Below are 16459 nucleotides of genomic sequence, written 5' to 3' on the forward strand. Positions count from 1 at the left end.
AATTACCTGTAACTTAAGAGACCAGTAGTTGTGCTCAAGGAGTATCAAGTTCTGGACTACAGGATGAGAATTAGAAGCTGAAATTAGTTTATTGGCAGAACTGTTTAAGGGAGAAAAAACTACTTGCTCTCCCACCCATTTCAGTGATGTTGGTTCTTTTTTGTACAAGCAATCAGATTCAATTACATGCTTTCTTCAAAGGATGGAGAACCATCTGCTTGAAGTATTCTGAAAAGATTAATTTATTTGTAGCAGTAGTTCTACTTGCAAATACTAAGAAAATGCATGGATTTTTTGGCAGTCAAAATACAAGATGGTTTTCGATAGAGAAATGGACTTAAATGTCTTCATTTGAAAGGAATAATAAAATACAGACAAAACAGGGAGCTAAGATCTCCCAGATTTTGCCCAAATCCAAAGGGTTATGTGCTGTACTGTAAAGCTTTTAGAAACTAGATTATTTTTTTTTTCTTCCATAGTATAATGCAGAATACACAATTGTTTCAGTATGGTATGATCAGAGAGAATACCTGGTTACCTAAGGAGCTGCTACCAGGTTATTATCCTGTGTGTCTGTGTGCAGAAACGCATGGGTACACTGATGGTCATGAAAGAGAAAAAAGGCAAAGGTAGCAGCTCTGGCTGCCTACTCATAGTGAGAGGAATCGGGATTGGGTTTTGTGGGACCAAACCCAGTGAATTCTCATTTGAATAATCTGCAAATGTGGTAATTCTCAATTCCTTATGGGCTTTATCCTTCACAGGAAGATTTAAGATAGTATAGTTTGCAAGGTGGTTGGGTTGTTTGTTTGTTTGTTTTTGTTGTTGTTTTTTTTTTTTGTGTGAAGCTTTTCCTTCTAAAACGTTATGGTGCAGAGAAGACCTATCAATTCAGCCAAATTGAACTTCAAGTGTACTTGACTTATGTCTTTTTAATTAGGGTTCTTAATTTTTCAGTGTGGCTTGTTAAATGAACTGACAGAGCTATCATTCCAGAAGAGATCTGTGGCTTCACATAGAATATTTGTATCAAATGAGATACTTTCTACTGTCATTTGCTCATAGTTGGAGCTCAAGCCTAGTTTAAGATTTATTTTTTTAAAGAAAAGATGCAGATAGATAAGGTCAGAAGAAAGCACCAGTAATAAGAGGGGAAATTGGAAACAGAATCCTTAAAGAGGATTCGGTTGGGTATATTCATTTGGAAAAGAAAACACTATTGTCTAAAGCTACATAAAGCAATTCATACGTATTAAAAAAAAAGGGGGGGGGTAGGACACGACTAATCTCATTAGTTGGTGAGAGCAGAACAAGAAGGATAATACTCCTAAGCACATTAACTATTTTATAGATATATTTAAGCTACAAAAATAGCAAGAGAGAAAATGACTTCTGGGAGCATATTCTGGAGTGTCATGCTGTTGACGGCAGAAGGTTGAGTCTCATCTTCGAAGTACTTGGGCTTCAGTGTAAGGACCTCTAATGATTCCTTCAGTTGTGAAGAAGTGTGGTAGGGTACATCATGTGAAGGAGTCATTTTAAAATTTAAAGTTATTCTGATATGATTTGGATATTTTTAAAAGCTTGTAAGTAATTGCTTTACACAAACATCTGAAAGCTAATATCGTGCCATTACTTGATTACGATTAGTCATAATAACAGCCTCTGAATCTTGTGTCCTTTGACTATGGAGGAACGTAAACAATAAGAAGTAAACTGCAGTAAGTGTCTGAATACTCCCAAAGAGAAGCTACCACTATAATTTAAAGCATTAACTTGTAGAATAATTGAAGATGGCAAAGGAAATATCTGAAAATGAGTTGAAGTTGCGGAACTCTTATGATTTTTGATGGCTTCAGAAAGTGTTTAAACTGTGTACAGAGATCCTAAGTGCGCTGGAAGATGCTCTAAAACATTTTTAATGGATTTCATCACTTTAAAAAAAAACTAAAGCATTTAGACTGTCAATTTTGTATTGGGTGGTTTTAAAATAATTCGATATGGAGGCTAAAACCTGAAGAAGCTGTTTGTGATAATCGCCAACTGTGTTTAGTAGTAATGTGGGGTTACAGTTTTGCTTGTGCACAAATGTGAATATAAGCATATTGTATTTTCTCTGATTTTTTTTTTTTCCCTCTCCCCCTACTATAGATAATAAATGATATTCAATAGCTATGGATCAGTCAAGTTAAATTTGTTTTGTATTTGGTAAATCTGACATCAGTCACCTTAATAAGGAAATAATACTGTTTGTTACTATAAAAGTATGTGTGTTCACTAAGTGAGGGATATCTTGTAACTAATTAAACTACCTGAATTTTTAGTTGATGCTGAGCTGAGAACAGTTCTAGATGCTTTAAAGGGCGTGCTCAGAATTGAAAGTGATCTCAATAAATATGAGAAACAGGACAGACAGACTTGTTTTGTCAAATCACAAGTTACAGATGTCTGAAAAGTGATAGCATTGTAAAAGTAGTGAACAGTTTTTGGGGCTATATCGAGAGAGGCATTTGTCATAATACCTGGAGAGGAAATTTCTTCTCTTACCTAAATGCTGGTGAAGCCTCAGCTGGGTGTAGCATTTTGAGAGATGTAAACAAACTGAATAGCATTGAAATGAAAGCATCAAGAATGACTTGGTCTTGAAGGCAGAAGGAGGAGAAGGCATGAAGGCAATCTCTGCTGCCCTTAAGGCTTGTCTATAGAAAATAGTAGATTGTTCTTCTTTGCTCTGGCTAAGAGTTAAAAAGACTGTACAGTCTTAAAAAAAATGAAGTCTTGGAGAAGGCAACCTAGGGATGCTGAAACATTCTTTTCTTACTCACTGTTCCTGATCTTGCCTTGGGGTGGAATGGGAGGCTGGATTGTATCCCTGGGGTCTGTGGGTTGGCCGATAAACCACTGGTGGTCTGTGAGAAGCTTCCCTTCATTTTCTCTACGAAGGAAAATAGGAATTATCTCATACTAGTCTATCTTGTAGGTGCTTCCCGCTCCATCTGTGTGCGGCTTGTGGCTTAAACATGAAGCTGCTGTTGCCATATCTATACAAAACCAGCCTGCATCACACCTTTCTCTTCCTGACAGCAGTTTAGCATTTAGAATTGTTGTATCAATGTTACCTACAAGGAGGGTCTCAGTGAGGATCCAGTGCTAGTGCTCACAAGGCCGGGCTGTCCAGGATTAGGTGGTCTCTCATTGACCTTGCATTTTGAAAACCTGAGCCCTGTATTTCTAAGGCTCTTTAACTTAAGATATGCAGCATAACTATATCATTAACATACAAAAAGAGCTCCCTTTGGGAGCATGTGCAAAAACCACTCCAGGTGTCTTTTCCTGAAGCATTATTGTTCAATATAGCGGTACTGCATGTTCTCTGATGGGTTTCCAGGGATGCTCTGGGGCATGGTTCCCACCTGAAGAGAAGCACAAAGAGAATAGAATGAGTGCCCTGTTATAAATAATATTTAAAAGTAACTGGTCAGGTTTTTTTCCAGGGTATTTGTAACCAGCGACAACGCTATCTAAATGTTAATAGGCCTTCCTTCTTACTACCTGCATGTTTTGGAAACTTTGGTGTGATTTGGAACTGCAGAGTGAGAGGATAAGCCTGATGACAGTGGAGCCAAATAATGGTTATTGGGAAGAAATGGTGGAAAATTTTAAAAAACAAACAAACAAACAAAACCCCAAGCCAAACAAACATGCATGACCCCAAAAAAACAACTTCCCCCACCACTTCTTGAAGTTGACTTTGAAAAGCAATCACAATGAAATATTTGGTGTGGAAACTTGAAGTTTCCTTCTAGAGGTGAACCGTCTGTGAAGATTGCTGGAATAATTGTGACACAATTAATAAAAAAATAATTAAAAAAAGGTAATACACGAAAATCTCTACAGTATATTTTGTCTCATGTAGTCAGTGCTGTACTGCAGATGCCAGAAAACAGCTGAAGATTTTTTTTTTCCTGTGCACAAGGTTAAGTCTGACTCTCTTATATAGTTGTATTTCTTTACATTTTGATGTCTTAGCATGGACATTGATAAAAATCATACATGTGAAGAGATGCACACTCCTTAGGTTGTGGGCTAAGAACTAGGCACTGCCATTGCCTTGCTATTCCACTCTTCTCCTGAATGCAGATTAAATGATCCTTTATTCAGCCATTCACCAGTGTAAGCCACTTACATTTTTTTTTTTTTTTTTCCTGGCTGATCCCTTTTTCTTCATTCCTTCTCTATGTAGAAAATGTACAGCTTTAGTTAGCCTAGGTAGATTAAATTGTACTCTTTATACATTAGCTTTATATGAGTAATGTAAAGTACACTTGTTTATGGTGAGGTATGCTGCCGCTGAACTCAGTTTGTGTAAAAAGCAGACATTTGTGCAAATTAACTAACAACAGAAGTAATGTAGGCATTCAGAAGCGTGCCGTTTCCACAGAGTTGCTAAGTTAGTACTTACTGTGTATTGTCTTAGTTGCAAGAATTACTAGGAAGATTTGAAATGCATTGTGTTGGTCAAGGGTTATTTTTATTTTAGGCTTCTTCCAGAGCTATAGCCTGTCAAAGTGCAGAGTATCAGGTTGAAGGGGCAACATTTCCTTCAATTCTGAATTCTCTGTTTGTCCTTTGAATTAAAAGAAAGTTTTTTGCAATGGCTTGTGGGATTTTAGCTAGAGGATGCTAATTAACTCTAATGGATCTTATCTAGCCAAATTTCTGTGCCGAGATTCCTTTTAAAGTAAACTTTCAGCAGTTTGTCTGTAAATGCTTAGATATTCCAATGATTGTTCTGACGCTTCTGAATGCCTACATTACTTCTGTTGTTAGTTAATTTGCACAAATGTCTGCTTTTTACGCAAACTGATAAGCTGAGTTTACAATTATCTTGATAATGCCTAAAAGATAATGGAGCTTGACTCAGAATGGCTGTCAATAACTAGGACAGATCCTGCATTAAACTTTGTCAGATGCAGAAACACAGTTTCAAAAAGAGGATGCAAGTGTGTTCTATGAAGTCTCACCTGAAGAGTAACTCTTATAAAAATATTTGGCTTATTTTCCACAAATATTTTTATTGTGAAATCCTGTACAGATACTTCACATATTTTAAGTATTAGAAAAGTACAACTGCATTTTCAGTGTGTTCATAAAATACCAGTGAACCGCAGGAGCACTACTACTGGTTACCTGGCACAGAGGTGAACTCTTTTATTATATTTAACCTGTCAGTTCAAATTTGTGTTCTTTAAGACTATCTCAAAGGCGCTAATCTTTCCTAGGAGAGCCAGCAGTTTTGAGAGCAGGTTTGGAATCTCACTGGTATGGACAACAGCGTCAGTCACACTGTGAGGTCTTTACTTCTGCAGGCTCTTACCTTTGCAGCAAACGTGTTGTTTTACTCCCCTGTCACCTTTGTCATCACATGCTCCTTGTCTTTTTATTTAGCATAAAATACTACTTTGTCTCTATACCTGGTCTGAGATAATATTTCCCTTTACTTTTGATAGAGGACTTTTGGAAGCGGTTGGAATTACAGATCTGAGGCGAGAGCCCATGTTGTTCAGGCCAGAGTCCACAGCATTTCATGTTATTACCCTTTGCACGTAGTTCATGTGACTGCCGTGTTCGTTAATTTACTATGGGCTAGTTATGTAACCTTGCTTCATTAAACCTCCTGAAGTTGAGATGGCACAAACTTAAGAATGGCTTCTTCTTTTCATTTATTGTGAATTATAAATGAATTGCCAGTTCTTTCCTTCCCTTCTAGTCCCATGAAGATATGAACCTGAAATCAACTCGTACAGTAGAGGCCAAAAAAACAGATGTAGCCTAGATATTATGATAACTGAAACTGTAAAGGTTAACAAAACAAAACACTCCCTAAACCCAAAGCGCGGTTGTGTATACATTCCTGCAGTAGGCAAATACAGGTAACTTTAATACAGCTTAAAATGGAAGTGGAGGGAGAGGGCCAGGAAAGAGATTGTTCTCCTAAGCAGGACCAAGGCATTAAACTGAAAGAAATGAGAGAAGGGGCATGTGCCTGGGGGGCGAATCTGAGTGTTTATATTTCGTATTTTTGTAACCACTGTCTTCTAGTTTTTTGAGTTGTATTTAAAATGAGTAATTTATCCTGGCATCTCTCACAATTTAATTATCCTAGTTAAAAACTTGTTTTGAAATATTGTTGAGATACCTCAGTTGCTTCCAATTGTAAGAGATAGGATGATTTTTAATCAATTGTAGGTGTTGTAAGCAGCTATTTAAGTTTATTTCACTTAAAAGTAGCTACTACTGAACCGTTTCACAAAAGGACCTGTTTGTTGCTAATGCTTGGTCATTTATTGCTTGGTTTGCATGAACACTGTGTAAGGGTAAGGAGAACTTTCTCTGTTTTGCCTTCGAGTTATTTCTTGGAACTGAAAGTAAAAGCCAAAGAACAAGTGCTAGATACAAGATTTGCAGCCAAATGTTTTAAAATATCTAAATCTTCTTTTTTATAGTGGGCTTTTATTTCCCATAATGTTATCAAATCTTACAGGCTTCTGCTGCATTTACAACAAGAAAACAGGACAAAGTACAATGTTCTGGAGCTGTCAAAAAACAAGTTGTGATTTCAATAGATTCAGTTTTGTGTTGAGTACCTAACAAAGTTTTGAATTTAGTAAAATATTTAATGCCTAAGGAACTTTATTCATTTTGGAGTCAGGAAGATCTTACAAATATTGAATATCTTTGCAGGAACACTTAGTCAGTCTGGATGAGCCAGCCTCGGAAGCTGGACAAGAAGCTCTGCTTAGACAAGAGCAAGCAAAAATCATTCGTTTTGAAAGGCAAGCGGAAGAGTTCCTCAATGCAGTCTTTTACAGAAAAGGTTGGTTTTAATGAGGGGGGGAAATGGTATCTCTCACTGGTCTTTTTGCATGCAATACAAGTATCAAAGATCTGACGTTCAAGTTGTCATTGTATGTTCAGTATTTTTCAGTTGTCTTCTTTATATATATTTATCAAGAGTAAAAATTGACTCTCAAATAATGTAGCATTGCAGCAGTGTGGGCTTGGGACAGAGGAAGAGAGTAGAACATATTTAACCCTAAAACAAATCTCTCGGTGAGAACACTGGCGTTTTGCACTTTTGGAGAAGTGACTCAGTTCTTACCCAGCAGAACTGCTCCCCTGAAACCAATCTTTATGTGAGTGGGCTATTTGAAGAAGGGGCAAATGGTAGTAGGTGGGTGCTTTTTTTAATTTTTTTTTTTTTATTTTAATGGGATGTGTACTAATGCAGTTTTTCTTAAAGGTCAGCAGTCTTCTCCCTATGGTCTGTGGTGATTACCCACCCCCAGCAACCCACAGTATAAAGTGTTGTTGAAATAGTGCTAAGGGGGATATATGGAGAATTTGAAACGTGATCAGCAAAAGAATTTGAAAATCAGTACCGTAGAATATGCTGAGAACAATAGCAGTAGCTCAGTGCTAGAAAATCCTCTAAATCTCTTCTGGAGAGTTATGTCAGTTAAACTGTGCTCTTAGGAAGGTACAAAATTCATTTCACTGTTTTCTACCAATCTGAGAAATGGGGAATCCAGAGGTTGCTTCCAAATGCATCCTGAATGAAAGTATATTGTACTTATCAGTCTAACCCATGTGTGAGAAAATCTGCCAAATCAGTAATTCCAACCTGTCTGCTGGGGGACAATGAGAGGCTTCAGTTTAACAAATCAGAAATTGCTGTAGCCAGTCCTCAGCCCTTCCTCCCAGTGACCAAAATATTTAAAGGTGTTTTAAGTAGATAACAGTATCTTAGCCTTTCTTTTATGACTCAAATGAATAAATACAAACTAACATTATGATGTATTGCATAAAATACAGAAGCATGTAGGATGGTAGGAAGGACAGCTATTGCATTACTACTGATAGTTCAGATAATGCTTTTATTCCAAGTCTTCCTTTTCAGTTGTGGTTGGGGGTTTTTTTCTTCTTTTTAGGTTAATGTTTCCTTTAGCTTTTTAATTTATCCCATCTCTCTTTAAATCCAGAAGGGATTTAAGAAAACAAAAATACAGAAAACACACTTTTTCCATATTACTTTTCTGGTGAGAGAAAAAATTCACTACTATCATTTCCAAATTGTTTATTAAAGACTTCATCCCTTTAATATTGAGCGTAAATGTATGACCTCTGTGTGTGTCTTATTAGAAATGTATACTTTCCTAATTGTTGGAAAACTATTGGCAGATATTGTAGTGTGTGAATGAGGGATTTAACACTCTGTCCATGGTCATATACATAGAATGAGTATAATGAAATCACTTCAGATGTCTAAGAATCTTTGAGTTTTTTTTAACATGCTCTTGCTTTCCTTCCTCTGGCAAAGCTGTGCTTGGTGCAAGAGTAATGAGGGAGGGGAAGAAGCCTGGCAGGAAGTCAGTTCTGAATCCTTAATGCATCGTTGTCAAGTTTAGCTGTATTTAGATTGCTTGAAAGGTTATTCTAACTCATGCCTCTGCCATAAGATCCCCGGGCACTGTCATACCAAAGAGGACACAAAGAATGGCAGAACTCTGATGCTCCTACATCGTTTGGAGATGCTGGGCACTCCTGGCTTCATGCCAGCAATTAGTTGTTTTTTTTCTTTCCATCCTCACTGCCAGTAACATTTGAGACTGGTATTTTGTAGCCCAGGCAGATGAGAGAAAATGCAGATGTTCTGTGAACGGATGCCCGTTGCGTGTCAAGGATGTACACTCATGTACTTAACATACATAGGTAATTATCAGGATTGGAAAACTTTCTGAACAGGTTCATTGTCCATTAACCTTACGTACTTTCTTTCTGCTTTGTGCCTATGGCACTCTGACACAGTAATACTTCTTTCAAATATTCAAACTTTCCAGTGAAAGCAGAGTGGTAGTACATAGCTGTCCATTATCTTTACCTTGGGGCAGGATAGGACCTTCTTTTGATGGTTTAATGAAATCATACCCTTTTTGTGTGATACTGCCCTTCTAAGATTTCAGTACAGATAAAATACACAAAAGCTATTAAGGTTTTAAAGCTCAGAGGCACTGCTTTGGACTATTTGTAGCTAATAAATGTTTGCTGTATTTTTATTCTCTGAGAATTGCTAAGTTTTAGTTAATTTTAGCTTATTTTTTTCAAAAAAACTGGACACCTGGAGTCAAAATAAACATCTGGTTGATTTCAAGTGATGCTGTAGAGGCACCAGCAAATATTTTCCATTTGCTTTTGAACAGCTTTAATCCTTGGCATTCAGGCTTTATATTAAACAAGGAGCCTTTAATGTGCTAGGTTACTACCCTTCTGCTTGCAAATTGAGTTTTGTGTCCTGAATTAGTGAGTTTATCTTGAGCAGCACTAGAAAGCTCTCAGTAGTCACTCTGTGCTGATTCTTTGAAGTTGTAGATTACAAAGATGCATGGCTGTAGGCATAGGTAATATTTTCTCCCTGAATTTGGAAATATGTTCAGCCGTGAGCATTACTGAGTTGTACATATGCACATGGGTGCACAGTAAAGGCATAATTCTTCTTCAGAAAACAAAAGTATCATAGAGCTCTGAATGCCTGCCAGCCCCACTTGTATATGCTACAAGCATGTGTCGAATAGTTGGTATCAGTGTGATAATGCCATCAGTTTGTGCCCTTATGGGCTTTCCTACAACCTTTCATATGTCCCTCAGCAGGTTATAGTAGAGAGGTTAGAAAAAGGAAGAAAAAGAAATGTCACCATAGCGGGGGAAAAAAAGCTTCCACACTTCTCCAGGCTTGTGTCCTTGTGGACCATTTGAGAAGAAAGTGAGAATGTAAATGTATCTAAATTTAAGTTTGGCTCCTCTGTTGGTGGCTTTTTCAAACCCTAGTGTCTTATCCTTAGCAACGATCAAACATCCTGTAGATTTTACAAGAAAATTATTACCTATTTACATAGACGTCTTGAAAAGTGTACTGCTATTATACCCCTGAAAGAATATACATGGTGACAGTATAAGACCTTAGATTTAGAAGGCTGTGCTTAACAGGAAGGAGTTTGGACTTGATAATTATTTAAAGCTCAATATGGTTTTTCATCAAGAAACCCAGTAGCTGCTGACTGCTGCTCTCTGGTTTCTGGGCAACTCTGTGCTCAAACCTTCATGTCAGTCATCCTTTACAGATACGTAAAGCTGGTTTGTTGGATTGATGCATTTTTGTCAAAAATGGTGGCAAAAGGCAAATCTAATGCTGAAATGTCCCACAGAAGATTTTGCTAATGCTTCTAATAGTTCAATCTCAATAGATTACCTTTCAACCCGGGCAATTTTTTTTAAAGAGGAAGTAAACATTTTTCTATTGTTCCGTTTTGAGAGCTGCTTTTAAAGATTTGTTTGGTCTTCTACTGCACAATTTTCTCTGAATGTTTCTTCAGAAATAGAAAATCAAACCTTTTTGAGCCATTTCTGGAGCTGTGTGGTTGTAGTGTGTTGTTTTGTGTTGATTTTATTTTTTTGGCCAGAGAACACAATCGGTTTTTGAGGTGCAGTGGCAGGACTTTAGCTTCTGTGATTTAGGCGTTACAGATTTGCTTTCACATAATTAATTACTACTGGTCTAAAATAGTGATTTTTGACAATATGTTTTTGGGCTGCCCACATCCCAAAATATCTTTGCATTTATACACTGTTTCATTTAAATAAACTGGAATGTCTACCTATTCTGTTTCACATTTCTTACTAATAGATTTAGCAGCTGTTCTAGAAATAGAGTTTTCATGTGACGCATCTTGAGTTTTTGGATATGTGAAAGTTCTTTGGGTAATCCCCAGTGCTGCATTGGTTATAATGATAGAAATGTCAAAAGGAATAGATAGAATGGGATGGAAGACACTTGAACGTTTGATCTTCACGTGAATTATTTTGAAGAATCAGAACAATAGGGCTTTATTTCTCAGTAAACTTGTAGGGGACTGCTGCAACTTTATTCTCCTTTCTTCCCTTCTGTAGCTGCAGGTAAGTTACTCAATTCTTCCACTGAATAACCTGTTCAGTTATTTAGGAATGAACTCCATTACTTGGTTCTTTCCTTCATGGGTCTAGCTCTCCTTTCTGTTTCCACACCTCTTAAAGGTCTGGTCGAATATACCTATATTTGAAAACAAAATATGAGATTGCATATTTTTCTTAGGGAACTTATTTTGGTAAGGTTATGCCAGAATTAGCAATGGTTCTTGTTCAGGTATTCTAAGACTAAAGTACATTTTCTGCAGAAACTATTTTATCTCTGGCTTTCATTTTTTTCCCTAGACTTTTTTTTTTGTAAATAAACAATGACTTAATATAAAAGCTGTTTTCCTTAAAGTAAAAAAAATTTCTAATATTTACAGACAGTCCTAGGGTCTCTGACCCCAATATTCCCCTAGTGGCCCGTGAGATCATGCAGCGAATGATCCGACAGTTTGCTGCTGAATATACCTCAAAAAATAGCTCTACTCAGGACTCCAGCCAGCCCAATAGCACAAAGAACCAAAGCCTGCTGAAAGCATCTCTGGTCGCCTCCTCTCCCACGGCTGCAACTGCTCAGAACCCTGTGCTCAGCAAACTTCTCATGGCTGACCAAGACTCACCTCTGGACCTTACTGTCAGAAAGTCTCAGTCAGAACCTAGTGAACAAGGTAGGACTCTTCTCAGTGTCTTGCATCCTACAGCAATCCATTAATGGCATTCTTGTTGCAAAATCAGACAACTAGAAGTTTGCACTTTTACGTAAAATGTAAAGTGGAAGAGCGGTAAATGTTTTTTTCAATAAAATAATGACTAGCTAGATGTGTCTGGGAGAGAAGAGACTTTTTGAAAGAATGTAGGCCCATAGACATGAGTGATTTTTCTGAAGAAGGGCAAAGGGGACGGACGTGCTCCAGACTCTGGGGACAAGTGTGCTGTTCCTGCTGCGAGCTGCAAGAAACAGTCTGCCAAAATAGACTGTACGCTTGCTGATAAGGCAAGTTCACATGGTCATGAAAACCATAACGTTGTCTCCTTTCTGAAGATCAGTACACAGTCTGACTGAAGGACCGATTTATTTTCTTTCTGGTCATAGCGAGAAAACAGTATCTTTTAAAAGTCTGTGAGAAATTGCTTTGTGAAGGCTATAAAAATGATACCAATGAACTGTACAAAACTTCCAGTTTTATGTGTTTGGAAGAAATGTCTCTCTACTAACTTAAAAATAGACTTGTTCTGCAGAGCACAGATTGAATAACTTGTAACACTGTTGCAGAGCTTGTTTTAATTTGAAAACCTTGCTTTCTATCAAAAATGTTTTTTAACAAGCAAATTCTGTGAGAGATTATAGTATGTGAATGATTGGGGTTTTTTTCTGAAACTGTTGAATAGAGGTTATCATAAGTGTATCCTACTGATAGGATTAAAATTAGCCCCTTTACCCTTCTTTAGAAACGTGTTAGTGTCTGAAATCATTCTATCAAATACAAAGTAGGCTGTCCATCCTCAAGTGGAAAAGGTGCCTTTAAAAAAATATTAAAAAAGCCTTTTGCTCTCTAGTATAGAATTGTAGGTATCCCTTTATTCTTTGAACTTACATTTCCAAAGCTTTCTGTAAAAAGGTTAATTTTATGTGGCCCAACGATAGGCAGCTTTGGCATCTGGACACTTACTGCACTTAGAGCACTTATTGAAAGTTGTCACCACACTTCAGTGACAAAACTGCAGCGCAAGGTTGTAGGGTTTCTTTCTTGAACTGAGGACTTGTACATTCAGCTGACAGGCATTTGTTTCTAGCTAATTTTATTATAGCTGTATTTCACAGGTGTCTTTTGCGTATGTGTTTAGAAATGTTAGACTGTTCTCATTGTGAAGCTTTTCGCTGAAAGAGGGAGAGAATCAGTTTTGCTTCTGCTTTTTCTTTAATTAGAGGATTGTGTGGTGAAGAAGAAAGCATGTACAGCAACCATTCTTTAGTTACCATGTGACAAAAAAGCTGTAAGATAATTTATAATGTTCATAATACTTGTTATGGAATTAGAACATGTGCATATTAACTTATACAGTAATCTGTTTGCTGATGTAATTATTTTTTTCCAATTTATATTTAATGTAATTGGTAAGAGGTTTTGCCAAACTTGTTAATGAGAGATTTAAGAGGCTGCCATGAAAGACTGCTAGTGCTGTTTTGTGTTATATTTCTCTTCTAGCGGGTTGAGGGGAACCCAGCTAGTTTGTAAACTTCTCCATGGGGTATGAGGCTAGAGCCCTACTTGCCCTCAGAGACTTCTAGGTCGTAATGACCCTTCTGACGGAGGAAGCGTGGATGCAAATGCCTCTGGCAGCAGCCTGTGCTGAGTTCAGAGCAGCCTCTTGAAAAGGAGCTGCTACTTGATCCAGCCTCCGTATCTTGTGGCTGTCTAAGTGTTTTTCAAAAGGAAAATTGAATTGTCTGCTTGCTTAAGTTTGGGTTATGGTGTGTTCCCAAATGCAGTGGGTGGAACAGCTTTCCATAAGTTAATTCTAGTTCACTGTTTATCATGTTTTTTTCTCCATATGTCAAAAGAGAACTTTAAGCAATCTGAAAGCCATCTTACATTGTTCTTGTGCTGGGTGGTATTTACTTGATTAGATGGAATGAGTGAGGAGCTCTGAAATGTCTCTAGTTTACCTTGCCAACAAGTTTCATTTATCTTTGCCTCATAAATTCCTTGTTTCAAAGTTTTCAGATGGCTGTGCTGCTTCTATGACCATGTTGCCCTTATTAAAATGACCAGAATTTCAAGTTGTTTCAGTGCAGTAGGAGCTGGTCATTTCTTTACATAATTTCTAGCAAAAAGCGCTTCCTTTTCTGTTGCCTAGAAATGCGGAGTTTACGTAAGGGCTTACAGAGGAGCATGGGTGAGCGTGAGGAAGTGCCATTAGTGAGAATGGAAGAAGCAGTCTAGCAGGAAAAACAATTTGCTGTATGGAAGAAGAGAGGGACTAAAATCGCACAATAGAGAGGGGAAAGGCAGCAGCTTTGCCAGTAGGGACCCATTGCAGAGATGGAAAAAAAAGATGAAGCTAGCGGCCAGGTGAGGAGTCATCCCAAATCTATGTGTGTATGTTCATTTGAAAGTGAGTTTCCACTATGAAATTCTCAATTGTCCTGCAAAGATTTGGATTAAAAAAAGTAATCCAAATACTGGCTTAAAGCCTCCCTTTAAGGGGGGGGAAGTATCTCAGGAATTTGAAGATTGTCTCATTTTTGAACTGCTGAGGGTTAGTTATGCAATGGGCTGTGTTGTATCCTGAACTGTCATTTGTAGGTCATCTTTTATTCTCTGGCTCTTGTAACTGATGCACTTTTAGTTTGCCAAATTTTGTTGTGACTGAGAACTACATTGAAGCCACTTGTAAGCCAAATTGCAAACAAATCCAAGCCTTAGTTTGTTTAAAAATAAAATAAAATAGAAAATGCTGTGTGCTAAATATGACTTTAGCCCAAAAGACTTGTTTTGTCAAGGGACAACATGGCTGATTGTGTTTCTTCAAACACTGAAGTCATTCTTTTGTCTCTACAGACGGTGTGCTTGATTTATCCACTAAGAAGAGTCCTTGTGCCGGCAGCACCTCTCTGAGTCATTCTCCAGGGTGCTCTAGTACTCCGGGAAATGGGTAAGAGAAAGCAACTTACTATGACCTTCTAAAACTGTTTTGTACTAAAAAAATGTGTGCTTACCTCCTGTTAATTTTAACTTACTTTTGGTGTTAACCCTTTGGAGTAAAGTGTTTTTCAACTTTGTACCTTTGGCAAATACCTTCACCCCACCTGCCAAATAAGAATTGTTGCAACTGAGACAGGTTTAACTTGCAGTTAAGAACTCTAATATCTGTTATTTTGGCCAATTTAATATATAGCCAAAGATCTTTCCATTATTGCTTCTTGGGTTTAGTGATAAGTGATGTCCATGGAGATGCAAGTTCAGTTAAATGTATGAAGAGTCTTAGAGGCTTTGCAATATAATTTAGACTTCATTTCACTTAGGGGAAAGTTAGCTAACAGGAAGGTTTATTTTAGGGGTAGCAATGACTTGGGTGATGAACCAAACTGAATTAGATTTGAATCACTGCATGCTCTTTGTTAATATTTCCTACCATAAACCACAACAAGAAAAGCATCTGGAGGAGGGAGTCTGGTAGTTCAGAAAACTTTAAATATGGCTTTTTGGATTTGTGATTGTACTGTAGCACCGAACAAGATGTTGTTTCTTTTTTTAAAAAAAATGTAAAGTATGTGGTGTACTACTCTTGCCTCAAGGTGTGAAAGAATGTTATATCAAAAAACTGCTTTTAGGTTTCATATTTCTAATGGTCACTGTTTGCATACATTTAGAAATCCTTTATTCTTAGTTAGGATTGAGTTAATTGTACTGGAGAGCCTGAGTGGGAGTAAGAGGGATTTTGGGTGTTGATGGGAGAATTTATCTTGAAGCTACTGAGTGCAAGTAATTTTTTCAGTGAAGTACAAAAACAGTATATGGTTTAATCTGCTATTGAATTGCTGGATTTAGCTTTACAACAGCCTTTGAAAAACTGGAAATTTTAAACTAACAACCCACCACCACCACCACCAATCCCACGTACTGCTAAGAACTGTTTTAACTTTTGCATTTCTCTTTGGAAAAATATTACTCTCTCAGATTTCTCCCTTCAAGATTACTTTCTCCATTTAGTATTTCTATTCTTGTTTAAAAGTTAGTCTAAACACTTTTTCACAATTCTTTAGCATAAACCTCCCCACCAGCTCTTCTCTTTCAATTCTGGACAGGTTATTTCCATCTTTATTTTCCTAGGAAGGCAGCCGAAGCCACCAGGGCTGTGTATTGTTTGTTCCCTTGTTTATGTATCAAGTGAGGGCCAAAGTCCAACACACAGGGATGACAGGGCCAGCATCTGGCACTGTCTTGATGGTCAAGAGAGGATGTGGCATACTGGCACCTGTGGTTACTTGCACAGGTGTGTGGTATGTGAGGGTGACTGCAGTCTGTTTAGCATCAATGAAATCAGATGTGACCCCGTGTCCTAGTTAGCTGCCAATATGACCATCATTTAGGCGCAGAATCACTGGTGCGCATTCTGATGCTGATACATGCTGTAGAAGGGGCAGAGAACGCACATTGCTCGAGAGAGTTCTCTGGAATAGCAAACTTCCATTCATTTCTCTGGATTTTGTTCTGAAACCTTGTTGACTCTTGTTACCCGCTTCAACTCTGACCTATTGCATCCTGGAGAGAAGCTAGCAGCATACGTATCGAGCACTGTATGTTACGTGCCAGGTCCTTTCAGTGGTTGTCTTTTCTCAAAAAATTTAGGGTTTTTTTTTAATCCCAATGTGATGCTAAAAAGAATCATGTAGCTTTTCAGCAGTACGTATCCTATCCTTAAATAACGCTGACTTAGCTGGAGGGGTTCA

At 37.6% G+C, this 16459-nt stretch overlaps 1 protein-coding gene across 1 annotated transcript in view; it reads left to right on the plus strand.

Annotated features, from left to right (window-relative positions):
* LCOR (ligand dependent nuclear receptor corepressor) overlaps nt 1-16459 on the plus strand; it is a 62481-nt gene that overhangs the window by 35431 nt on the left and 10591 nt on the right. The window contains exons 4-6 of the mRNA XM_063340256.1: nt 6745-6877; nt 11385-11672; nt 14568-14661. Coding sequence (XP_063196326.1) covers nt 6745-6877; nt 11385-11672; nt 14568-14661 — 515 coding nt within the window. The remainder of the gene's footprint in view (nt 1-6744; nt 6878-11384; nt 11673-14567; nt 14662-16459) is intronic.

Source organism: Chroicocephalus ridibundus, chromosome 6 (genome assembly GCF_963924245.1).
Source record: "Chroicocephalus ridibundus chromosome 6, bChrRid1.1, whole genome shotgun sequence".
NCBI lineage: Eukaryota > Metazoa > Chordata > Aves > Charadriiformes > Laridae > Chroicocephalus > Chroicocephalus ridibundus.